The following is a 24,357-nucleotide window of genomic DNA, read 5'->3' as shown; positions in this document are numbered from 1 at the left end:
CTGTGTCTCAGATTGGGATGTTACACTGACCATACCAGGTGGGTCAGAACAGAAGCCCTGAGCGGAGTGACGGCCTATAGGCTCCTGCTGGGGGTGGGGGGGGTGTCGTCTCAGCTTCAGAATTCCTCGGCTTACACATACATAGGCAAAGGAGGTTTCTTTGGCCTGGAGCTGGACCAGGTGCACAGAGAGAAGTGGTCTGGCCACTCCCCACAGCGCTCAGTTTTCTGAGGTGTGTTCTGTGCAGGCCTCTCTCTCACGCAGTGCTCCGTGCCCTGTGCAGTCGCCAGCGTCCCTGGCCACCCTCAGCGATTGACTTCAGCCTCACGTTCGCGTTGTCTTGGGGACATCATCAGGGCCCCGCGCCAGGGCGCTGCTTTATCCTTGTGGTTTCACAGTGTGTGCAGCACACTGGAGTGGCCCGGAGGTCACGCACTGCAGACCCCGTCAATGCGTCCCCTTGGGTTGTGTTCAGTGTCTTGTGAGGCCTTGCCAGACTGCCTGAGTGTTGCTAGGAAACAGAGAGTGCTAGTGGCTGGGCTTCTCCCACAGTCATAATAACAAGGATGGAGTGTGTGTGTTGGGGGGGGGGGAGATGGAGAGGGAGGGCAGGAGGGAGAGGGGAGGAAGGGACAGAAGGAGGGAAGAGCCCCTAGTAAAGGAGAGGCTTTGCAGTTCACTACTGTGTGCACTGTGAGCAGGGCACCACGAGGAAGAGCTCAGGTTTTAGGCTTGTGTTGCTGAGAATAGTCAGTACCTGCATTTATCTGTAGAAGGTCCTATTTCCAAAGTGCTCTGTCTGAATACTAATTTACAGAGATGCGGAACAAACAAACACTGGTTGTGTGACATCAGTTCATGTAGGGGCCTTATATGACCTTTCTCTCTCTAGACACATTGTCATATCAACGTGAGGAGCCATTCAGTAAGAAGTGCTTGTCTGTTCTCCCTTCCCCCCCCCATCTCTGTGTGTGTGTGTGTGCACGCCACAGAGAGCATGTGTAGAAGTCAGGGGACAACTCTTGACAGTTGGATCTCTCTTGCTACCTTGTAGGATCTAGGACTTGAACTCAAGTGGTCAGGATTGTTTGCAGGCTTCTCCATCTCCTGAGCCACCTTGCTGACCCGAGCTGACACTTCACTTCTGTATGGTGATGAATTGTTTCCTCCGTGTTTTCTGTTAAATGAGCCAGTGAGGTCTAGCATACTTAGAATTGCCCGAGTAGAGGTTTCCTGTTGTCTGCCTTAGGGAGTTTGAGGCCAGTTGGACTCTTCAGAGTCATTACACTTACCCTCCTTGTAATAGGCAGTTTCTCCATTTAACAGATAGCTTGTATGTATTGTGGGTGATCAAGAAGTCTTACACACATGATATATGAAGAAAGTGCACTGGAAATGGCCAAGAAACAAGATCGGCTTGTCGGTGACATGCTTAGCATTTAAGGATTTGGTTCATCAGCAGCCCTGAAGGTTGTGATGTGTTACTCAGTTTGGCCAAGGCCTGGATTCTCTGTGCAGGAGTCAGTGTGTGCCATTAATTAAATAAGCCTGTATGTCCTCCAGGACCCACATCGACACGCTGTCATGCTGTGTGTTCTTGGCCGGGGCATCCACAGGTCAAGTTGCCAGTGCCACAGCTGTCAGTTGATGGGATGTCTTGGCTTGTGCTCGCTAGGTAGCAGCAAGGGGAGTTTGGATAGAGATGCTCTCACTGCAGGGGGAGTGCCAGACCCAGGTCAGAGTTCACCACACGGCTGCTTCTCAGTAGGACCGAGCAGTGCACTGCCGGTCCTCAGATCCTCCCCAGTTGGCCCCTTGCTGCCCCAGAGGCCAAGGAGGCTGAAGGAAGAGAGAAAGGAGAGAGATGTTCAGGTGGGGAAAGGTTTCAGTTGGAGGGGTGAGCTAGACTGTCTCCCAGATAAGGTAGGTACACTTTGAAAATGGTTTTGATATTATTATTTATTCATAATGCCAGGTCTATAACCAGTTTATGTCAAAAAGAAAAGTGTAATTATTGTACATACTGACTAGGCCAGGTCCTTAAGAAGCAGGTATGTTCTGGAGACAGCCTGCAAATCTGTCACCTGAACTTGCTTGCTCACGACAGCACCTTGGTGGTGAAATTCCCAGGCCAGTCAGCAGATCAAGTCCTCCCTGCATCCAAGGGCTGTGGAACTGTGGGGGTTGTTCATGCTCGGCTGAGGATCATCTAAAACTTTTAAAAAGATGTTCTTGTGTGTTCCACCTGGCTCCAAATGGAGCATGCTCTGGTCACCCTTGTCAGGGATGGAGACAAGGTTCAGACCCTGGTAGCTCTTATGTGTATGATTTTTCTGTGTACCTAAGGGCAGCCATGCTGTAGGTCCGCTGGCTGCAGGTCATGATCTTGTAACAGCAGGCTTGAACAGACCCTTCGGCCTCTTACGACCTGCATCAGCTTTCCAGTGGAAGCCCTGGCTTCGGTCACCACCTGTTGTCACAGGCAGTGCCTGGAAGCCATTAGAGTCCAAGCTAGAGCTGCTGTTCTCAGACAAGCTGGCAGTGTTCTTCCCCTGGGCTTGCGCTGTCCTACTCAGGCTGTGCATGCTCTCCCCTTGTGCTGCCAACTCACCTCGGACTTGTATGTGGTGGAGAGGGCACCTTTGGGTATCCCTTGTTGTCACACCGACAGAGGGAGCAACAGGAGTCGATGTTCTGCCATCCCTTTCTAAAAAGGGCTAGCATCTCCCGGGCCTAGTGATACCCTACTGCAGACAGGGCAGCTGCTCTCACACCAGGGCTGCACACCGTTTGAAGCTCTTTGTACTAGGTGCTGGAGGGAGGACAGCCTAACTTGTGTGCCTCAGGGGGCCTCTGACTGGGCTTCCTTCCGTGTCCATAAGTCTGGTCACTGCTCATGGCGAAGCTCTGCTGGCTGTGTGCAGGACACCCTTGTGCTGACAGCTCAGCGGAGTGACCAGGGGAACCAACTCTTTGGTGAAGGAGTGGAATTTTACTGACTGCTCCCGAGTGTGTCGACAGCTTACTTAGTCCGAGAGCGCTGGCGCCCTCTCTAGAGGAGATGGAGTCTCCTCTGTAGTTTTCCTGCTAGTTAACATTTCTGTCTTCTTATGTTTTTCTGCCAGCATCAAGTCAGGGCCTGCGCCATGGCTCCATTTCTCTGTGTAGATGCTCTGCAGCTTGCTTTGGGGTGGAGATGTTGTATCCTTGGAAGTTTCTTTTAAGTGGCATTTCCCCCTAGATTTGTAGAATTATCCATTTTTAAACTGCATGAGAACCAACAGATGGGTAGAAAAAGAAGTGGAGTTTGTTTGTAGGCAGTCTTTGGCATTAAGGTGGATAATCCACTGCCTCTGTGGAGTCTGAAATCAGAGCGGTTTAACTAACACAGTCTAGGAACAGGCATCCACACAGATCGACTCTTGTCTTCAAACAAACGGGTTCCAAGATGCTCTGGTGCTGCAGAGCCCTCCTACCCCTCCCAACTCCCCCCCCCCACACACACACACACTGAGAGCCACTGAGCATTTCAGTGGAAAATTCCACTGTGTGCCAGTGGGAAGGGGAGGGGTGTCTGAGAGGGACAGTGACAAAGAACATAACTCCAGTTTAAGCAAGCTCTTTTTGTGGGATTCAGACAAGTGGAGTTTGAAAGAATGTGGCCTTTCTCTCTAAGAACACCACCAGGACTTGTACCTTTCTCCAATACCTCTGGCTGGGGCAGGGGCTGGGGCCTGGGGGCTGGGGCCTGGGGCTGGGGCCTGGGGGCTGGGGCTGGGGACTCAGCCCTGGGCAGTGACATAGCCTTGTGTCAGATTCTGACCTTGTGGTGCTGAAGCGCAGGGGCTAGCTTTTAGAGGAGTGGCAGATCTGGAAGCTGGTTTCCCTGGGAGAGGATGTCTGTGCAGGGAGTCAGCTTCAGAGCATTGTCCCCGGTATTGGGCATGGCCTGCTCTCTGAGGCCATTTCCCTGGGCCTTTTCAGATCTCTGGAGCCCTGGCCCTTGTAGTGAAGAGTTTGGTGGTGTTAAAGTGTCTTAAGTTCAGAGGAGGGCAAGTTGCCACCTGCACTGTTTGTGCAGAAGCAGTCCACCACTCTCTGGCTTTTGAACATTGCGTCTGTAATGAGATGTGCAATACTGTTGTGAACCTATTTTGGCCCCACCTCTCCTTGTGTGGAGGCAGTGAGCACCTCACTTCCACCTCTGTGGTGTTAGTGTGCAGCTCAGCAGAGGAGGGAGAAGTGTGGGGACTTCAGGGAACAGCTCTGCAGTTAGAACCACATGCAGAAAATACTGCTGGGCTGTGTTCAAGGCTGCCTAGACTGCTTACGCTGCCTGGCTGCCTGCTGTGTGCTGTTTTCTCTGTGTACAGCGTGTGCTTAAAAAGGTTGCTTTGTGTGCTGTAATTAGACTTTTAGATTATCACACTGATTTTTTCCCCCAAAATAATCTGTCCACTTACTAGTTCAGTTAATGGTTAAAATAAAAATGGGAAAAGGAAAGTAATTAGAGTGTTTTCCTGTTATGTTTTATTGGGATGTCCTTGTTCAGGCCTGTCGGGCGGTTGCAGGGAGTCATAGTTGTAAGTGGTTCTCCATGAGTAAGGAACGCACGGTGGCGTGGGTGGAGGAGGGAGAGGGTCCGCCTTCCGAGCTTTGTTTCTGCTTAAGTTGCTGAGCTCAGCAGTTGTTCCGTTGTGGGGCTACAGTCCCGAAAGCCAGTGAGGTGCAGTCTGATGTCCTCTGAGGCCCTGGTCTCTCTTTTGGCCTTATCCATGTCTCCTCTGGATCTGGCTGTGGAGCCTGCAGGAGGTGGTAGGGAGCTGATAGCAGAGCTGCCTTCTCAGCACAGGTCTCGGTTTTATGTCTTCATAGGATGTCAGGAGAAAGACAGCATGCGCCTTCTGAACCTCCACTCTCCAGGGACGGAGGCGACACAGCTGTACCCGGGGCTAGGGCTCTCTCAGCACTCTGTCTGGGCCCACAACGGAGTGTGTGTGGCAGTGGCCTGGAAGGAGTGGGGAGGGGCGGGGGCTTACGGAAGTTGTAGAAGCCTGGACTAAGCACCAAACTGTGGAGACTTTAAAATGTCAGGATTGTTCTAAGAGGCCGCCACCTGTGCTTCCAAAGGACTGTTCTGAGAGGCTGCCGCCTGTGCTTCTGGTTTCAGTCTTCTGAGGTTTGTCTGCAATGAACTTTTGCCTAAGTTTATTTAGATAAGTAGTTAAGAAAGACAGGATACTGTGGAAGCAACCAGGAACCCTGCAGCTCTTTGTTCTGTGTGAGAAGCCATGTGGATAGACTGGGTCACTCAAATACACAGCTTGAGTATGCCTGCACCTCAAGGAGGAGGAAGAGGAGGAAGAGGAAGACGAAATGGTGGTGGTGGTGTGGCTTTCAGGGAGAGGTGAGTGCAGTATATCTGCCCATCTCTGAGCTACTTTTCCCCTTCTCTGTTGGGTGTTTCCTTTTCATGGAAATTTCCGTAGTGTAATGGGAGCCAGGAGAGTAGAAACAGTCTCTGCCCACATCAGCCCTGGGCACAGACCAGGAAAGTGATAAGCTGGAAATGACAGTCACATGCTGTGCTGTGGGCACAGACCCACTTGCACTTTGCCCAGAGCTCTTGTTTGGGTTTGGTTGCCAATGGACTGGAAGGCTGGTGGGAGTGAGTTAAAGGGTAAAGGTCACAGGGTTTGATGACAATGGAGACTCCCAGAAGCCAATTCTGAAGACCCCCAAGCCTGTGCTTTACCCTTAGAGATGAGGTGTTTCTGGGAGCTGCGGTCTAAGGCCCTGGCTTTCTGGTTGTCTTTTCCTCAAATGAAGGGATTGGGCTATGTTTTCCTGTCTTATCAGTTACAGCCTGTAATTCTGTGACTCTTCGGTCCCAAAGTTGTCAGTGGCTTCACATGTGTCTGGGAGTGGGAAGGCCTGCTATACCTGTGTGATCCTCACTGCGGGCGCACACATGGCAGGGGCGTGAGCTAAGGACGCTATAGAAGCCTGCTCCTGAGCTTCTGTTCTTCTTGACCTTAGGCTGTGAAGTTGAGACTGTAGAAGCTGTCCTCTAGAAAAGGAGGCTGGGCTGGGTGGTGGTGGCGCAGGCCTTTAATCCCAGCACTCTGAGAGGAAGAGGCAGGCGGATTTCTGAGTTCGAGGCCAGCCTGGTCTACAGAGTGAGATCCAGGGCAGCCAGGGCTACACAGAGAAACCCTGTCTCAAAAAACCCAAATCCAAAAAAACCAAAGAGAGGGGGGGGGGGGAAGAAAAGAAAAGAAAAGAAAGGAGGCTGGGCCCAGGCTGGTGCTCAGCTTCTTGTCCTCCCCTTCCATTGCCGCAGCCGACACAGGGTCCAACTGCCCTCCAGCCGTTTCCTCAGGAGATGTTGAAGAGGTGTGAAGGCATTTTAGAAATCAAAATGCATAAGACCCTTCTTTTCAAGGTCAGAGCTGGGAGGTTTCTGGAACACCTGGCTCTGGCTTCCATCCTAGGTGTTCTTTCTGTTCTTACTACAGAATGCTGCTTTGCATGTGTGTTCGGATGGTTTGGTAAGCAGTGACCAGGAAGACTGCAGCCATTGGCTGGAAGATGGTTGAGTTGGCTGTTGGCTTCTGTAAACATACTTTCTCTTACACTGTCAAGATTTTTCTGCCTATAGGCATGCTTGAGAAATCTGAGGCAGTTGAGTGGAAGGTGGAAGAGAGCACTACCTTCTGTTTATTGTGGCTAAAACTGAGCTGTCTCAGAACTGGTATTAAATAAGTTGACTCTGGACTGTAGGAAGGGTAGAACTTAGAACTTACAGAGGCAAGGCTTGGGGCACCATAGGGCAGACAGTGGTGCTGATGCCTTACTGGGCCAGGATGCAGAACAAATCAGTCCCTCTTGTCCCCTGCCAGCGCAGGGCTGTGCATGGATGAAAGTAGGAGACACAAGGCAAAGGGAAACATTAAAAGGCCTCTTGGAGTGGGTATGCTCAGGAGATGCTGCTGTTAACCTGGCGTGGCAGGGGTGTGATTGGAAAATATTTTGATAAATACTGAGTAAAAGAACGAATGGACAATAGGAAGAAAGAAATGCTGACGACTGTGTTGGATTAAAGCATTCCACCCACCCACCCCCAAAAAGCCAAAATGAAATGAATGAGTAAAAGATACTGGCCATTAGCGTGGAGGAGGTGCTTTGAGACAGTTCCCACTGAACGTTCTAGACTCTGCTTCCTAGCCTTGCTTCAGGTAAGTAACCATGATTTGGAGTTGAACAAATAAGCACTTCATAAATTGGATGGTTACAACCCTTTAATTTTGTGTGTGTGTGTTGGGTCAAAATAAATGAAATTAAGCCTTGGAGAGAGAGTGTGGGGAGGTTGGTGCGTTGCCCCCATGGCCACCACAAGCAGTCACCTCTTCAGTGAGTTGCAGCCCCAAGAAGCTATTCGAGTGGTGTGGTGGTCTGAATGAGAAATGTCTCACATAGGCGCCTGTATTTGAGTATTGAGTGTCAGGTTGGTGCTGTGGGAACGTTTAGGAAGTGCCTGACTGTGGTGGGCTTTGCGGGCTAACTCGCTGGTTTTAAGTTGTATCTTATTGGTTGACTTTTAAGTGTATTTTCTTATACTTTATCATAGTCTGCCTACCTTTGGTCTGCTCCATTTACAACTTTTTAAATTGAGACTTATTTTTGTTTTAGATTACTTTGCTTTTATTTTTAATTAAAATTTGAGAGTTCTCTGTATGCTAGATTCAGGTATTTTATTAGAGATAGAATTAGCAAATCCTGACTCCAGCTTGCGTTCTTACTTACGGAATCGTCTTTGACATTGCTGTCTCCTTTGCTGTGCTTCCCTGTTATTAATTGTACTTCTGTGCTGTCTGATGGATCTCAGCTTAATCCCAAGGTCAGAAAGGCTTTTTTTCTTTTTTTAGAAATTTAATGTTTGGTTTCAGTCTGTTCCATATTTTGAATTAATTTCCTGTGTGGTACCCAAGTATGGAACAATGTGTACCTTTTCAAGCATTAAGGACACAGAATTGATGAACCACTGCTTTTTGAAAAGAGTTTCCTCTTCTGCCCTGTCTTTGCACCTTGTAAAAAAGAATCAGTTATACTCATCTGCATGGGTGTGTGTAGTCACACTGTGTGCATGGGTCCCTGTAGTCATACTGTCTGCATGGGTCTGTGTGGTCATGGTGTCTGCACGGGTCTGTGTGGTCATGCTGTCTGTATCACTATTGCTTTTTAAGTCTTGAGAAGAGGTGGTGTTTATTACTCAGCTTTATACTCTATCAAAGTTGTTTGCTGTTATGCATTCTTTGTATTTCTATTTGAAGTTGAAAATTGATTTGTTGGTCTTTTATTTGAGTTGTTGAAACTGAATCAGATTGGAGAGAATGGCCATCTAAATTATTGAAAAAATCTTACCCATTGTCAGACTAAATAACAGAAAGGTTCTCTGTTATAATCTTTATTTAGAATAAGAAAACTTTGCATTGGGAATATAGATGCCATAATAAATGTATATAACACGGTCAGTGTTCAAGAAGGTTAAAGCAAGAGGCTTTAAAGTCAAAAAGGATACCTTTTTTAAAGGCTCCTAGATAGAATGTTTACTGAGGAGGCTGAGGCAGGAGTATCAGTCTGATTCTTCTGTTGTCTTTTCTTGCCTTATTGCTCTGTCACGCATCTCCAGTACAGTATTAAAGAGGGACATCTTTGTTCTCTGTTTGAGGTTGGGGATATCCAGAGTTGGTGAAATGCTATTGTTGTAGGATTTTTAGAAAGTCATCTCTATGCATAGCTTCTTGGAACTTTTTCTCAGAAATTGCCATGAGATATTGTTAACTTCTTTACTTATGGTTACTGAAAGTGTCATAGTTTTCTCCTTGTTCATCAGTGCAGTGAGTTCTATTGGCGGGCTGTTTTAATATTAATTTAGGGTTGCATTCTTTGGATACACTGAACTTGGATGTGGAAGCAGTGTTCTTACCGATTACTGGTGGGTTTGTGCATTGTTGTTTTCATCTTCTCTGTTTTCTCCCTTGTGGTATTTGTTTTTGGTTTTGTTATAAGGTGATATTAGCCCCATAAACACGTTGAGATGTGTTTTCCAACTTTTCCTGAGTTTGTGTTAGAATTGGTGTTTTTCCTTCAACATTTAGTATAATTCACCAGTGAATCCTTCTAGTCTCTTTATGGGGATGTTTGTAGCCACAGGTTTAACTTTTCATGGATACAGGACTGTGACATGACCTGCTTCTTCTAGAATGAACTTTGATAGGGTTTTTTTTTTTTTTCAGTGACTTTGACTCTTACCTGAAATGTCAAACCCATTAACAAAAGTTATCCACATTGTTTCCCAGTATCCTGTATTCACAGACTTTGCAGTCATTCTACCTTTGTTGCTCTCAGTATTGGTGTGTCCTAGTGAGCCGCCTGGCGAGCGAGCGGCATGCTAATTTTAGTGATACAGTAAATTAGCGTTTGGTTTCATTCATGTTCTGTTTTCCCTGTTTGTTTAGAAACATCTCCTCAACCGCTTTACTTCCCTCAGCCCAGCTTAACTTGCTCCTTTTCCATTTTCTAAGGTGGACGCTGACAGCGTTTGGTCAGGAACTTACCTGGTCTTCCCTGCATGGGGGTCGGTACCATCCATTCCTACCATGTGCTGTTTTAGTGAGTTTTCCAAGAATTTGTTATGTTTTTAGTTTTACTCAATTTAAAGTACTTTGTCTTTTCTCCTTTGATTTCTTTGACGCACTGATCCACTGTTTAAGTGTTTTAAAATGCTTTATCATTGTATCAGTTACACCTGATTATGGGTTTCATCGTGACAGTTTCATACATGCACATGTGTTTTGATCGCAGTCACCTCTCCTTACCCCTCCTATCCGCCTCTCTCTCCTCGTTTCTTTTCTTCACTGCTAGCCCCTCAGTGTTTGTGTCTTTTCTGTTTGTTGGTTGGTGCCCTAGTGAGTTCATCTGGTTGTGTACAGGAGTGCGGCTGGGGTTGTGTATGCATAAGCCTGTATACATGTAACAGCCTCATAGGAAGCACCTTCTTGCACTGTGCGGCAGGGGCTCACCGCCAGGGAGGAGTGAGGAGGACAGTGAACACGTGTCCACCATGCTAGTGGGGAAGCTATGCTCTGTCAGAGCGGGGCAGTGAGGGAGACAGCGGAGGCGTGGCTGTGGGCTGAGGCTGCTCTGTCGGAGGTGCTGGGGCCCTCTGAGACTACAGACAGGAGACATAGGGGGAGCACTGAGGGGAGCAGCATCAGCGGGACTGCTCTTTGAGAGTTGGGAGAACACAGGCTAGAAAGAAGGATGCTAGCCAGCTAGATCCTGGCCAGGCCTCGCAGTGCCCTGCTCACGGTCTCTAACTGCACTGCCAGATCAAGCTGTACAATGGAGACCTAACCTCTGCCCCTGCCCTCTGGGTCTCGGAGATATGATCTCTCTACAGAGCCATAGCTGGCTGCGTAAGTCAATGTAGAGGCCAGCTGGCTTTGACTTGAAGTGATGCCCCTACCTTTGTGTCCTGAATCTGGTGTGCACTGTTACACTTGGCTGCTTTTGAGTGTGGACAGCAGGGGTAGGCCGTGGACAGTCCTTGTGATGTTGTCCAGCAAGGTGTTGGTAAGGTTTTGCCACATGCTGTCTGTCATACCATTTGTCATCAGGCTGACATGAATAATTAATGTTACACTGTCAGTCAGTTCTTGTTCCTACAGGTGAGCTCCAGGGGTGTCTCTTCCCTTTGTCCTTTTCCTTACTGTGGAAAGTGACTGGCCGAAGGTCTGACTGTTTCTCTTAGGTGTACAAGCCACTAGTAAAGTCCTTGGGAAATTAGAAGACCATCTACTAAATATTTCTACAAGAAGAATTAGTAGGTGATAGAAAATCCATTCTTGTTGATAGGGTAGAAAATTCTACGTACACAATCTCACAACTGTTTTGTTATTTCCTGCTGTGCCTAGTGTCACAGCCTTCTTGTTGCTGTGAAGGTGGTTCTGATTAATTAGTACAGGGGTGTAATGGTAGGTGCAGTCTGGAAGGACACTGAGTTTGCCCCCTTGCACTTGCAGCTGAGTGTGAGTGTGTGAATAGTGACCTCTGTCTGGGAGAGGAAAGGTCACACCACTGACCGAAGCAGTTGTGTTATCCTTCAGATACAGGAATTCACCCATTTCTGTCTTGTTGCAGGTATTTCTTGGTGGATTTTTATGCCCCAACGAGTGCTGTGGAAAACATATTGGAACACTTGGCGCGAGACATTGATGTGATTAGGCCTAATATTGTGAAACACCCTCTGACTCAGGAAGTAAAAGAGTGTGACGGCATAGTTCCAGTCCCACTTGAAGAAAAATTGTATTCAACAAAGAAGAGAAAGAAGTGAGAAGATTCCCCAGACTTTGTAATTCTAAGTGCACTGTGGGTGCTGCTGATAGGTTATTGTCTAGGATGCTTTAGCACATGACCATTTTGCTCCAGGAGGTGGGAACTGCTGTCAAGTCCTGCCCTGCCATCTCTGCGGAGATTTCATCTTCGTGTGATCTGTCGGGCATGGGGTGTCTACAGTCCCACTGCAGCATTTCTATATGGAACACAGAACAGACTAATAAACATGACGTCATCAACTCTGACTGTGGTATTGCTTCTCCCCCTTCCCCAGCACAGCGTACCCCCAAAGCTGGCAGCTCCAGTCGTGCTGTGATACCCACCCCAGACTGTTATGAGCACCCTGAAGTTTGGGATCTGGGTGAGTTTGTTGCTGGACTACTGGGCAGTCTACAGAATTTGTGCTTTCTTCTGTCTGTGACAGTGATCTTCGAGGAGGCCATGAGTGTTGGGGCTGTTGGACCTGCACATTGTCTCAATGCTGGTTTCTGCCCCCTGTCCACTATCCCTCAGCCTTTGAAGAAGGCAGTAGATGTTGTCCACTAGGCTTTTCCCAGGGAATATTAGTATAGAGTAATCATAATCTCCCATCCTTGCCCTCCCTGGAGCTAGTGAAAGGAGTGGCCGCCAGACTTCTCAGATGCTCCCTGTTCAGGGTTCATCATCGTCACAGGTGACAGCTGCTGCTGCTAAGAGCTTGGGGCTGGCTGTGTTGGTTTATCCAACTCAGTTGTCTTACCGCAGGTAGAGGAAGGACAAGGGCATAGCCCTGTGTGTGAAACCCAGTGCCCAGCCAGGGCTTCCTCTGCAGAGCTTCCTGTCTCTGCATGGGCTGTTCATGTGTTACTGCCCGTGTTCACCAGCTTCAACGTCTTCCAAGCAAAAGTTATAAAAACTTTTTCAGAAGAGCAGCAGCTCAGGGGTGGAGAGATGGCTAGAGGTAAAGAGCATTGGCTGCTTTTCCAGCGGACCCAGATCCAGTTCCCAGCACCCAGCTGTCAGCTCACAACCTTCTGAAAGTCTAGTCCTTCCTCTGGTTTGGTGCCCTCTTCTGGCCTCAGTGGGCATTGCATGCATGTGGCACACAGGCACGTGCAGGCAAAACATCCAGACACACAAAATAAAAATAAGGCAAAATTTTAAAAAGCAATAGATCAGAATCCATGACTAGAAATAAAAGGGATGGAGTAGAGATTATCTGGGGAAATACACCACTTCCTGTTCAGTTTGAATTTCCTAAAACTGCAGCGGTTGGCAGGGCTCGCAAGAGCCCACCTTCAGCCGCCGGACAGCTTGCACTCCATGCACTGTTACTTGGGTGTCCTCATGCTCGGTTTATGAAGTCCATGTTGCAGGACATGTGCACATGCATGCTGACCTCACCTAATCTTTCCAGGCCTTCAAAGGGAATGTTGTTATTCAAGCTTTTGGATGAAGAAGCTTGACATGGATTTACCTGGACCCGGTTCCCACGCGGTTCCCACACTGGGGCTCTGCTTCTGGTCTGTCTTGCAGCACTGATGCTGGCTTTGCCTCTCACATTTTTGTTGCTGGGGGTTAGCGTCTGTTCTCTTGGCCCAAGTGTGACACTTCTGATTTCTTTTCTGCTCCTCCTCAACCCTCGGAAGACACCACTGGGTGTTCATGGGCAGGCAAGTATTCAGAGCCCCGTGGCACAGTTAGAGTGTTAGGAAGGAGACTGGCTAAGTCATTGTCCCTCTGTCCTGAGTAATGCACTACAGTGGGCCCATGCGTGTCTGGAGTTGAGCACATGCCAGTGATTTCCAGGTTGTGTGTTTTCTGTCAGGTAAATGTCCGCTCTTCCTTGGCTGGTGGCATCCTGAGGGAGTTCTCTGCTGCTTTAGTGACAAAAGTCTTAAGCACAGTAAGCGTGAGGGCCCTCCTTAGAGCTCACAATCAAGGGACACAGGACATACCAACAGCTGGCACAGGGTGAGCGTGCCTGCCAGCAGAGACCCAAGTCATGAGTGCCAGAGCAGAACTGGGGGGAAGGGGCATGATAAGACATCAAGAGAGCTAGATGTGGAAGTCTGGAGAATTCTGAGAAGTAAACTTGAAGAAGTGGGTGGTTATGTCAGGAACCTGGACTGCAGAAGTCTGAGAGCTTCTTAAGGCCCGAGCCCCTGTGGATTCACATCCGCAGAAGGGCATTTTCTTAGATTTGTAATCTTGACCATCTGGTCTACTTTGGACAGGGTCATCTTTACTGATAATCTTGGCTCAATCCAACTACCCTTCATAACCCATGATTCTCAGTCTCAGCAGATTCTGAGACAGTTAAGGTCGAGAGGCTAGACCAGTTAATAATACTTGACACTTTTCCTGGTGGCCTCGACTTTCCATTGTCCAAAGTTCTGCTTTCTCCTACATCTGCAGAACTGAGAGGTCCTGAGAGGCAGCCGACCTCAGGTCCTGCAATAGCAGTGCTTTGTCAGTGGTCCATCGATACTGACTGGAGTTCATGAGGTGCTCCTACAGAGGTGGGTGGTCCATGGAAGTGGAGGCACAAGATTCCTCTGCGTCAAACCTTAGGGGAGATGTCCTCAACACGCCTCCAAGGTTACGGTTGTTTTAGCAAGCCTTCCATGAAACATCAGTAGACGTCTGTGGTGATGGAGATAGGGGTGCTTAGGGCCTCAGCCGTGTTTGCCCTTCTGGGTCTAGCTGAGGGTATAGGTTAGGCATTGGCTCTGTCCATCTGAGGTCTGTGTGGTCAGCCTGAGCTCAGTGTGAGGTTGTTCCTTTCCCCTCCTCAGCGGTGAAGCCAGTCTTGCAGTGCTGCACACAAGGCATGAGGTTCAAAGAAAATACCCTCATCTGAAGCCACACGGGAGGATCTGGGAGTGAGAGCCCTACTGCTCGATTCCCAAGGCCATTTTTGGCTTGAACACCCTTCTGGAGGCAGACCCTGCTGGCCTGCAGCCCAGTCTCCTACTGTGGGTGACCTCTCCTGGGCCCTTCTTGTCCCACACCCAGACTCGGCTCCGGGCTCCTTCAGAGATTTTCATTGCAGGTCATCAGAGGGGTTTCTAAAGGCCAGGCCTCTTTTTAGCTTCTTGGCTCTCTGTACTTTCTCCTCTGCACATTGCTCCAGGGGTGTATTTGTATTTATACAGCACGCAGCGCTGTGTAGGATAACAGGGGTGCACTGGGCAGTGCCACCAACCCCAGGCCCTCAGAGGTAGGAGAGGAGGTGGAAACACTCAGTACTGAAAATCACGGGCCATAATAAAAACAATAGTTGGGATTCAAACCAAGCACTGAGGGAGTGGGCCCAGGACGTTTGCTGGCAGAGATGGCATCTCCTTGGCACAGGGACAAGCAGCACAGAGTGGAGCACTGCTTGGGAAGCTGGGGAGCTGGTAACGTCACCGTGTATTTTGGGAGTTCCCAGCATAGGTATGGTAGATGGAACTGATAGTGCTGGAGCCAAAGGCTGCCTGCCACTGGAGACCAGACTGGCACTGGCTAGAGTCCAGGCCGCCTCTGGGGTGATACCCTTTAGCTTTTGGCTTCCTAAAGGATCATTTGGGATAGCCAAGAGGGAAGGCCGAGCCTACTGACTTGTAGAAGGTATGCCTTCTGACAGAGCAACTCTGTACTGGCTGTTTGCTTGTGTGAGGTAAATGATACCCCAGATTTAGCAGGGGTAAGGTGGGGCTAAGGCGAGGTTGTCTGGTAGTCACAAGAGGTAGTGAGGCTTATCAGGAAGTAACTGCTTGCTGGGTGGCCCCAGCTGAACAGAGCATCCCTTGAAGCAGGTGTGGGAGCATCTGAGAAGCACAGGGCGTTCCTTTTTGTGTGTGGTCAGGACTACTGCCATTCCTGCTAAAGGACTAGCAGAATTAGCCCATCTGTGGAGGCCTTGTAACTGCCTCTCGCCGCCCATCTTCTGCCCCGGGGGATGAGACAGGAGACACGTTTCCATGGTGATTTTGTAGCATTCTTGGTGGCTTTGAAAAAATATTCAGAAATGAAGCAAGCATAGAATTTTCAGTTGGAGGCCCGCTACAAGGCCCCGCCCCCTCATCGCAGGAGTGTGGCCCCGGCTCTGCCCCACCCCTCAGTTTATCATTGTCTCTCAGCTTTGTGTTCTCTGCCAAAACAGCAGCCTGCTCAAGTCTGTCCCTGTCTACTCTGCCCAGGGCTAGCCTCGGCTGACTGGGCGCTCCCGTGGCAGGTGGGATGAGGAGGCAGGGTGTGCTGACAGGATTTCTCGGGTCTGTGGTTTACCTCCTGTTCTAACAACAGTTGCTTGCGGACCCTGGCTCCTTTGTGGGCTTCCTGACTGACTCTCCCATACTTCGCTTTTGTGTTGGAGTGTTCTGTCTCTCCTCAAGTCAGAATCTCACCAGCCCCTGGTTTTAAATACCTACACTGTTAAGTTCCATTCTGATTTTGTCTATACTTGGGATTCTCTCTGGGCTCCCCACGACCTCTCCAGCACCCTGTGGGCGTAGTCCCCTACATCCTAGCAGGCATCCTGAATTCCTCTGTCCACAGGGCCTGCCCACCCTGCAGGAGACATCCTAGATTCCATGCTCTCCTTCTCATCGACAGTCTACTCCAACTGAAGCCTACTGTCTCACCTTCACAACAGCCAGAGTCTAACCACCGGCTACCTCCAGCTACCACCGGTCACTTCCGGCCACCACCAGCCACCACCAGCCACCCCCACTGTCACAACCAGGGCCTAACTGCATCTTCCTTTCTGAGGACCATAGCAGAACCTCGGAGCAGTTGATATTCTGGGCCCACTAGAACAGAGGTCCTTAGCCCACAACAGACAACTTCCTGTTGTGGAGTTCTTCACTCCCTGAGGTGCCTTTTCTTGGCAGGGACTTGAGTCAGCTTTGGAGGGGCTACTGAATTCCACCTCTCTAACCTTCGAGACTGCTTAGAGGGCTGGTTGTGAGGGCTGTTTTATAGTGAATTTGTTCATAACAATGGTGACTGACATGCTGTGTATGGAAGGAGAGCCTTCTCTGAACAGCAGCTGGATGTCTGCTAGGCCTTCCTGTGTTTTTGGGGTATGGTGTGGGTGGGGGCTTACAAAACTAAATCCTCAATAGTTAAGGATCTTTAAGGCATAAAATCGTAAGTCCAAAATGTTGAATGCTGTTCCCCGGACACTAATTCTTTCTGAGGAAAATGGTGATGGACTGTTAAATTTTTCTTCTATTGCTAACAGTTTCTGACTTTAAAAAATAGTGACTACATGTTTAAAAAAAAAGAAAAAAAGAAAAATCAGATAAGAAAAAATGTTTGGTAACAATGAAGAAACAATATGAGGGGCTATCCCAGCAAATCACCCTGCATTACAGATGCTCAAGCGGCTGCGTCTGTTTCGACAGTGCTGATGTAATTAGACAGACAGTAGGCCTGGTTTGTGATGTCATCATCCCTGGGCCCTTACTGTGTTCTTTCTGGGCTCCCAAGGGATTCTCAGCAAAGCAGATCTGATAATAAAATTAAGCTGATAGCCATTTGGATTACTTAGTTTTAACAAATTATGGCTCAAAAGACCTCTCTGAGTAAATACAGCCTTTTCCATGGAGACGCTGATCAGTTGTTAGTCATCTCCACACAGTAGACTGGGAAGGAATGGCCCTACGCTGATGGAGAGCCAGCAGGCTGAGGACCCGTGTAGGTGGATATGCCTGTCAGTGTACAGAGGCTGTACACGGGAGACGCCTTCGGCTCCACGCCAGCTGGCTAGATGGTTCCTTGAAGTTCTGACTCCGTGATATCTTGATGAAAGTGTAAATTCACCTCATCCATTCATGAACAACCTGTCCTGGAACTTGTTCTGTTTTCTTAGCCAGGACTGGCCTGGGGGCTGCTAGCCACCTGTGTGGGAGCACAGCCAGAATCACACTCCTGTTGCTGTGTCATGCTGTGTGAAATCCTGCCAAGTGACAATCATTTTGGGAGTCATCTTGAGCCCAATGGGTATGTATGTATGTATGTATGTACGTATGTATATATCTGTCTATCATCTATGTTTCTATCTCTCCTGTGTATCAAATAGGATTGGAGGAATTTTAGATAATTAGTATAGAATTTTCTATGTTGAGGGATTATTAAGAGAACTTACCCATGGCTTGGGATTGGCTCCGTTAGAGGTTTGCTTAGCGTGTGTTTGGTCCTAGGGTCAGCCTTAGTACTGCTTAAACTGGGCATAGTGGTACAGCCTGTCTGGCCAGGCTTGGGGAGGTAGAGACAGGAGAGTCAGGAGTTCAACACGATCCTTGAGAGAGATCCTTGAGAGAGATCCTTGAGAGCGACAGAGAAAGTTTGAGACTTGGGCTACATGAGACCTTCATGAAGTTAACATGCTTTGGGTCTGAAAACTGTAAAACAACAAAGAAGACTTAGCTGAAACTTAGAAATAAGGCAAAAGGTTATGTCTTCCCAGTGATCTGCTGGGACATTGGCAGGCTTGACCAAGAATAACTTCATTCTAGAGAACAAACCTGCCATATATATATATAATTATATATATATGTTATGTATGTGTGTGTAAAATATGTGTGTATATATACGTGTATATATAATATATAATATATATTATATGTGTGTGTGTATATATATATGATATATAATATATGTGTGTGTATATACACATACATGCTTGACTCTACTTTGTAAGGGTTGGTAAGCCTAGATGCAGTAAATATGCTAACTTGTTGATTTCTGTTTTTAAAGAAAGACAACCAGGAAGGTTTTGTCTGTTTCCTTTGCAGGGGGAGGCCCATTTTCTCTCTGATCTGGCAGTCACTTTACCATCGCTTTGTTTGCGAATGCTTATAAATTCCCATGAATGGTCGTAAAATCCCATGAATGCTAGTTGAGCCTTCGCGGCCACCCCGCTTGAACAGCCAGAGCTTTGAGACAGGGCATGGGTTTTACTGCTACAGGATGAGGCAGGACCCTGCTGCTGCTCTGAGGAAGATGACTCAGGTCTCAAGAAAGCCGTGTCTAGCCCTGGTTGTCCTAGAACTCACTCTGTAGACCAGGCTGGCCTCGAACTCAGAAATCTGCCAGCCTCTGCCTCCCAGAGTGCTGGGATTACAGGAGTGCGCCACCACCACCTGGCTCTAGAGGAGTTTGGAGGGTTCTAAGCGCTGTTAAAATTGGGATTCTGAACCAAGATCCCTGCTGGATTTGCATGTCAAAGTGGAGAAACATGTTTCAGAGGCAGAGAAATACAAGGGAAGAGAAAGTTCTGGAAACTGTAGGAGAAACTGCCCAGGTGGGTATGAGGTAGACAGAGAGTGGTTGGGAGCCACAGAGGCCATCTGTGGCGGACACTGAACTGTTCCCTGGTGGTGACATGTGCTTGGGGGTGGCCACAGTAGCACCTGGTCCTGAGAGGCCTGTGAGGAGGAGGGAAGCTTGGAGGGAAGCCAGGCCTCAGCTATGGCCTGAGCTAGAAGTCAAAGGACGGGACAGCCAGTGGAATGAGGAGAAGGCTTGGCAAAGTGGAGTGAGGAGGACTGCTGAGCACAGGAGCTAACGGTTCGGTCCCACCCAGTGGCCCGCGTGGTAGAAGCATGAGTATGCAGAGACAGCCGGGAGACGCCAAATCACTGCAAAAATGACCCGGGTGACATGGCCGGAGGAACCAGGGGGTTTGCAAGGAAGAGGTACAGACACTAGCTTGTGTGGTATGGTCATCTGGCACACAACTCCAGAACTCTTAGGTAACACACACACACACCCCTTTCTCTTACCAAGGTCATAGAGAGAAGACACCGGAGAATAGTCTCACCTCAAGCCATAGGGAGCATTACACTGCCAGAAGCAAGCAGGGCCCTCTTCACCCCAGAGGGATAAATGCTGCTGCTTCCTCACCCAGTTGCTAACCTGGCCCTGTGTGAACCTGGCTGTTGCATTACACCCCACTATAGGACCCTGACTTCAGGACTGCTCTGAAGAGTGTGTGGACTGTACCACACACACACACACACACACACACACCATACATGCTGCTTCCCTGTAGCAGTTGGGTATGGAGGAAATAGCTTGTGACCCACTCTGTACAATGGCAAATCTGAACTGGGCTTGACATTAGAAAGAACTGCCCATGTGCACCTTGTCATCTTAGGGAACTAAGAGTCAATATAAGAGTAGAATGCTAACCCTAGCGGTGTGAGAGGCAGTTTCCATGTGATCCCAGGACTTGGAAACCAGCCCCGGGGAGTATAGTGGGACCCGGTCCCGTATAATTAAAGCATAGCCAACCTTGGCATAGCTGTAGATCCTGGTCTTGTGTCACATTGATGACACCCTCTGTACTGGCTGGTTTTGTGTGTCAACTTGACACAGGCTGGAGTTATCACAGAGAAAGGAGCTTCAGTTGAGGAAATGCTTCCATGAGATCCAGCTGTGGGGCATTTTCTCAGTTAGTGATTAAGGGGGCAGGGCCCCTTGTGGGTGGTGCCATCCCTGGGCTGGTGGTCTTGGGTTCTATAAGAAAGCAAGCTGAGCAAGCCAGGGGAAGCAAGCCAGTAAGGAACATCCCTCCATGGCCTCTGCATCAGCTCCTGCTTCCTGACCTGCTTGAGTTCCAGTCCTGACTTCCTTTGGTGATGAACAGCAGTGTGGAAGTGTAAGCTGGATTAACCCTTTCCTACCCAACTTGCTTCTTGGTCATGATGTTTGTGCAGGAATAGAGAGACCCTGACTAAGACAGCCTCCAAGGCGGTAGGGCACGGTTGTCCAGGCTTCTGGAGAGAACTGTGTTCATAAGATTCACTCTGCATTTTTGCTTTTCCTCAGCAGAGCAGCTGAAGATGTTACCTGGCTTCAGAGTTTGGTGGACACTTTGCTCATGGCCTCCCAGGGCGCATCTCCGTTGCTCTGACCTTGCTTTCTCGGGTCTAGAAAGAGCACGGGGCAAGTCTCTCCCTTTGGAGTCAAGCAGGTCCCTTCGCCACTCAGCCAGGCTTGTGAATGGCGCGTGCTTCCTCGAAGAAGCTTGCTGTCATGCCCCGAGTCCTCAGGTTTGAACCGCCCTTTAAACTGTCTTCTTACTGCATTCGTGCATGGCGGCAGGCCATGGGGTGTGTTCCTCAGAATCCATTTGCTGCTGGACGTTTGCAGTGTTGCTTGAATGTCATATGGTGGACTTGCACAATCCAAGATGGCTACACGGGATAATTAATCTTACCGGCCACTCTCTTCTGTGCCATCTGTCACTGACCAAACGTGACTCATAACTGTACTTAAATATAGGCTTATGCCTGTACCTATGTCTCTGAGAGAAAAAATGGAATCACATAAGAGGGCCCAGCCCCTTCCCAAATTGTGTCCAATTCAGGGCACAGGCTTTGATCACGCTACATTGCATCTACTTCAGTTGGGCAGATGAAAGGGAAGCAGATCTTGTCTGACCCTGACTGCTCTCTGGGGAGGGTGTGGATGCTCGCTTCTTTCCTATCATCTCTTCTCTCTCCGGTTGCTCTAGAAAGCATACTACCCACATAGAGAAACCAGGAGCCTAAGCACCCTGCTGGTGTGAATGCGCGGCGACATAGCAGCTGTTGAGAGCAGGCTGGCGGGCATGAAATCTGTTACCCATCCTGCGGCTTCCGTCCTGGGAGAACTGAAAGGCACCCGCCCAGAAGCCTGTATGTGAGAGTCTGTGCAGCCTGCTCCTGATAGCCAGAAGCAGAGACAACCTGCCCCTCAGCTGACAGACAGACAGACAGTTATCTGATGACCTAGCCATTTGACGGTAGGCAGGAGTTCAAGGCCAGCCTCAGCTACACAGCAAGACCCTATCTCAAAACACAAAGGACCAGAGAAATAGCTCAGTAGCTGAAAACACTAGCCATCCAATCCTGATGGTCAGGGTTCGATCCTCAGACTCCGCCTAAAAAGCCAGATGCAGTCGCACACATCTGCAATGCCACTGTTCTACGGTGAGACCGGAGATGGAGTCACAGGAACAATCTGGAAGCTCCAGGGACGCATAGCCTGGAGTTTGCAATACATCAGCAGCAAGATCAAAGGGCTCTTGCTTCGACAAGGCAGAAGGTGAGAGCAGATTCCTGGAAGTTGACCTCTGACCTCCACATGCACAGTGTAGCACATGTGCTCCCAGGCACACACACGTGCACACATACACTCTGACTACTAATAACAAATAAAAACTTTAAAGCAAAACCCCTGATTAATGAATTAAAGAGGGATGCAGTGCCGAAACATACTGTAACATTTAAACATGTAACATGCTACATTTTGTTACATGTGCACATATACACTCTGACTGCTAATAACAAAAACTTTAAAAACAAAATCCCTGGTTAATGAACTAAAGAGGAATGTAGTACCAGAACATGTTGTAACATGTAAACATATAGCATGTTGTCACATATGTAGACCTCAAAAATATAGCCGTAGAAAGAATCCAGTTCCCAAAAGAGCACATATTGCATAATTTCATTTATATGAAACATACCAGAGATGAATCCATAGGCAGAAGGGAGATCCGTTCTGTGGTGATGGAACCGGTTTGAATTCAGTTGTGGTGACAGCTGCCCCACAGTGACAATAAGCAAAAGAACTATATAATACAAGCTGTGGACAGTCTGGCTCTGGGTTGTAGCTCAGCAGAACTGTTGTTGTTGTTGTTGTTGTTGTTTTAAGAGAAAGGTTATAGAAACCCGGGTGCTGACGTGGAAGTGACAGAAGATGTGGAAATGACCTCAGCCTGTTTGGGGGCTTGATTTAGATTTCCCTGGAAGTTCGTGTTGTATGACACTGAAACAAGTCAGAACCTCCCGCTTGGGATCTTAAGGAGATGGTATGGGCCTGTGGTGCCACCTAGAATGTACCTTGGGCTGGCTGCACCTGACCGTCTGAGGATTGATAGAGCGGATTCTAGGGTGGACCTATGAATCTTCATCTCCTGGAATGCCACGCTCGTGAAGCCACATTGACATAGGAAAGAAAACAAAACAAAACAAAACAAAACAGCAACAAAAGGACACCCACAGCTCCTCCCTGACTAGACCCAAGGCGTTAGCTTATGATACTTTTATTCCAAGTCACTGACTCACTCGGAATTTTAGCAAGAGTTTTAAACCTAAAAAGAAAAATTTGCCTTTAGAGAAGTCTTTTTCCCTTCCCACTTTTCATCAAGGACCCTATTTGTGGTTACATGCGGGATAACGATATCCCCGCCCCCAGGGTGGCTTCAGTTTGGAGCAGAGCTGTACACCACGGTCTGGTTTGGATCCTTCAGATCAACTTGTCTCCTAGCACTTTAGGAGAAAGTTTTAGGCTGGGGGAATGGGTATTAATTAGTGGCACTTGCGACTTGTGTTGATTGTGGATGGTGTACCTACAAACCAGCCAGCCCTGAACCCCGCTGATGAGGAGCAGCTCAGTACAGACCTTGCTTCAGACAGCAGGCACCCCTGGTACTGTTGCCAGTCTGAGCAGTCCCAGGGCAAGTCCAGTTTCTAGTGGCCATGTTGATGGGCTTGAAGTGTAGTTTATCTTCTGCCCTTCTTGATGATCTCCCAGAGTCATGCCCTTCCCTCTCTGCACCGACAGGTCATCCCTGGGTTAACATTGCTGTGAGCCTGCTAGTGACACTCACCTTTGCACCTGGTGTGCTGGCTAATTTTGAAGCCAACCGATTGGGTTGGGAAGTCCCTATGATGGTGAGGTACACCGGTGGGTATGTCTTGAGAGTATCTTTAGAGGAGGAGCTGAGGGGGGAAGACACACAGCACCCTGCAAATCAGGGTCCTGGACTGAATAAAAGAGTAACTGGTGACGAGCAGACTGAGTGCTGCTGCTGCTACCTCCTCTCCCTGCTGCCTCTTCCCTGAGCTGTTCAGCTCCCTGCTTTATGATTGGTCCATACGTGAGTAAGTAGCCTCCATAGCTGTGATGGTTTGAATAAGAATGTCCTCTGTAGGCTCATATATTTGAATGCTTTGTCACCACCAAACAGCCAAGTGGCACTATTTGAAAGGATTAGAAAGATTAAGAGGAAGTGTGTCACCTTGTTGGAGAAAGTATTTGTGCTGGCAGGTTTCGTGTCACCTTGACACTGGCTGGAGTTATCACAGAGAAAGAAGCTTCAGTTGAGGAAATGCCTCCATGAGATCCAGCTGTGGAGCATTTTCTCAATTAGTGGTGAGTGGAGGGAGTTGTGGGGGGCAGGGAGGTTGTGGGTGGTGCCATCCCTGGCCTGGTTGTCTTGGGTTCTACAAGAAAGCAAGCTGAGCAAGCCAGAGGAAGCAAACCAGTAAGAAACCTCCCTTCATGGCCTCTGCATCAGCCCCTGCTTCCTGACCTGCTTGAGTTCCAGTCCTGACTTCCTTTAGTGATGAACAGCAGTGTGGAAATGCAAGCTGAATAAACCTTTTCCTCCCCAACTTGCTTCTTGGTTGTGATGTTTGTGCAGGAAAGTATGCCACTAGGGGTGGGCTTTGAGGTTTCAAAAGCCCATGCCAGGCCTTGGTGCTCTCTCTGCCCCTGCCCCTGCCCCTGCCTCTGCCCCTACCCCTGCCTCAGGAGGTAGTGCTCGGCTCCTGCTCCGGCACCTGCCTGGATACTGCCATGCTACCTGCCATGACAAGAATGAATTGAACCTCTGAATAAACAGTGACCAAGCAATCCCTAAGGACTGCTTCTGCCTTCATGTGTTCCCCAACCTGATGGCTGATGGCCCCAGAATACCATGAGCCAAAATTAACTTTCTCCAATAAGTTGCTTCTTGTATTTTGTCACAGCAATAAGAAAAATAGCTAATTCAGAACATTGGTACCAGGAGTGGGGTTGCCACTTTGATAAACCATCCTTGTGGTTCTTAGGTCTTTAGAACAAGTTTGTAGGAATCATGTGGAAGTTTCTGGAGATGTAAGTTACAGAAGTCCTAGAATTCTGGGCTTGATGGGAAATTCTGGTGGG

At 48.6% G+C, this 24,357-nt stretch overlaps 1 protein-coding gene across 1 annotated transcript in view; it reads left to right on the top strand.

Moving 5' to 3' along the window:
• Mrps6 (mitochondrial ribosomal protein S6) overlaps nucleotides 1-11,639 on the top strand; it is a 57,336-nt gene extending 45,697 nt beyond the window's left edge. Inside the window, exon 4 of the mRNA XM_052159093.1 lies at nucleotides 11,206-11,639. Coding sequence (XP_052015053.1) covers nucleotides 11,206-11,398 — 193 coding nt within the window. The 3' untranslated portion in view covers nucleotides 11,399-11,639. The remainder of the gene's footprint in view (nucleotides 1-11,205) is intronic.
• Nucleotides 11,640-24,357: the final 12,718 nt, after the last annotated feature.

Source organism: Apodemus sylvaticus, chromosome 15, assembly GCF_947179515.1.
Source record: "Apodemus sylvaticus chromosome 15, mApoSyl1.1, whole genome shotgun sequence".
Lineage (NCBI taxonomy): Eukaryota > Metazoa > Chordata > Mammalia > Rodentia > Muridae > Apodemus > Apodemus sylvaticus.
The sequence above is the reverse complement of the archived record's forward strand: the minus strand, read 5'-3'. Positions and strand labels throughout refer to the sequence as shown.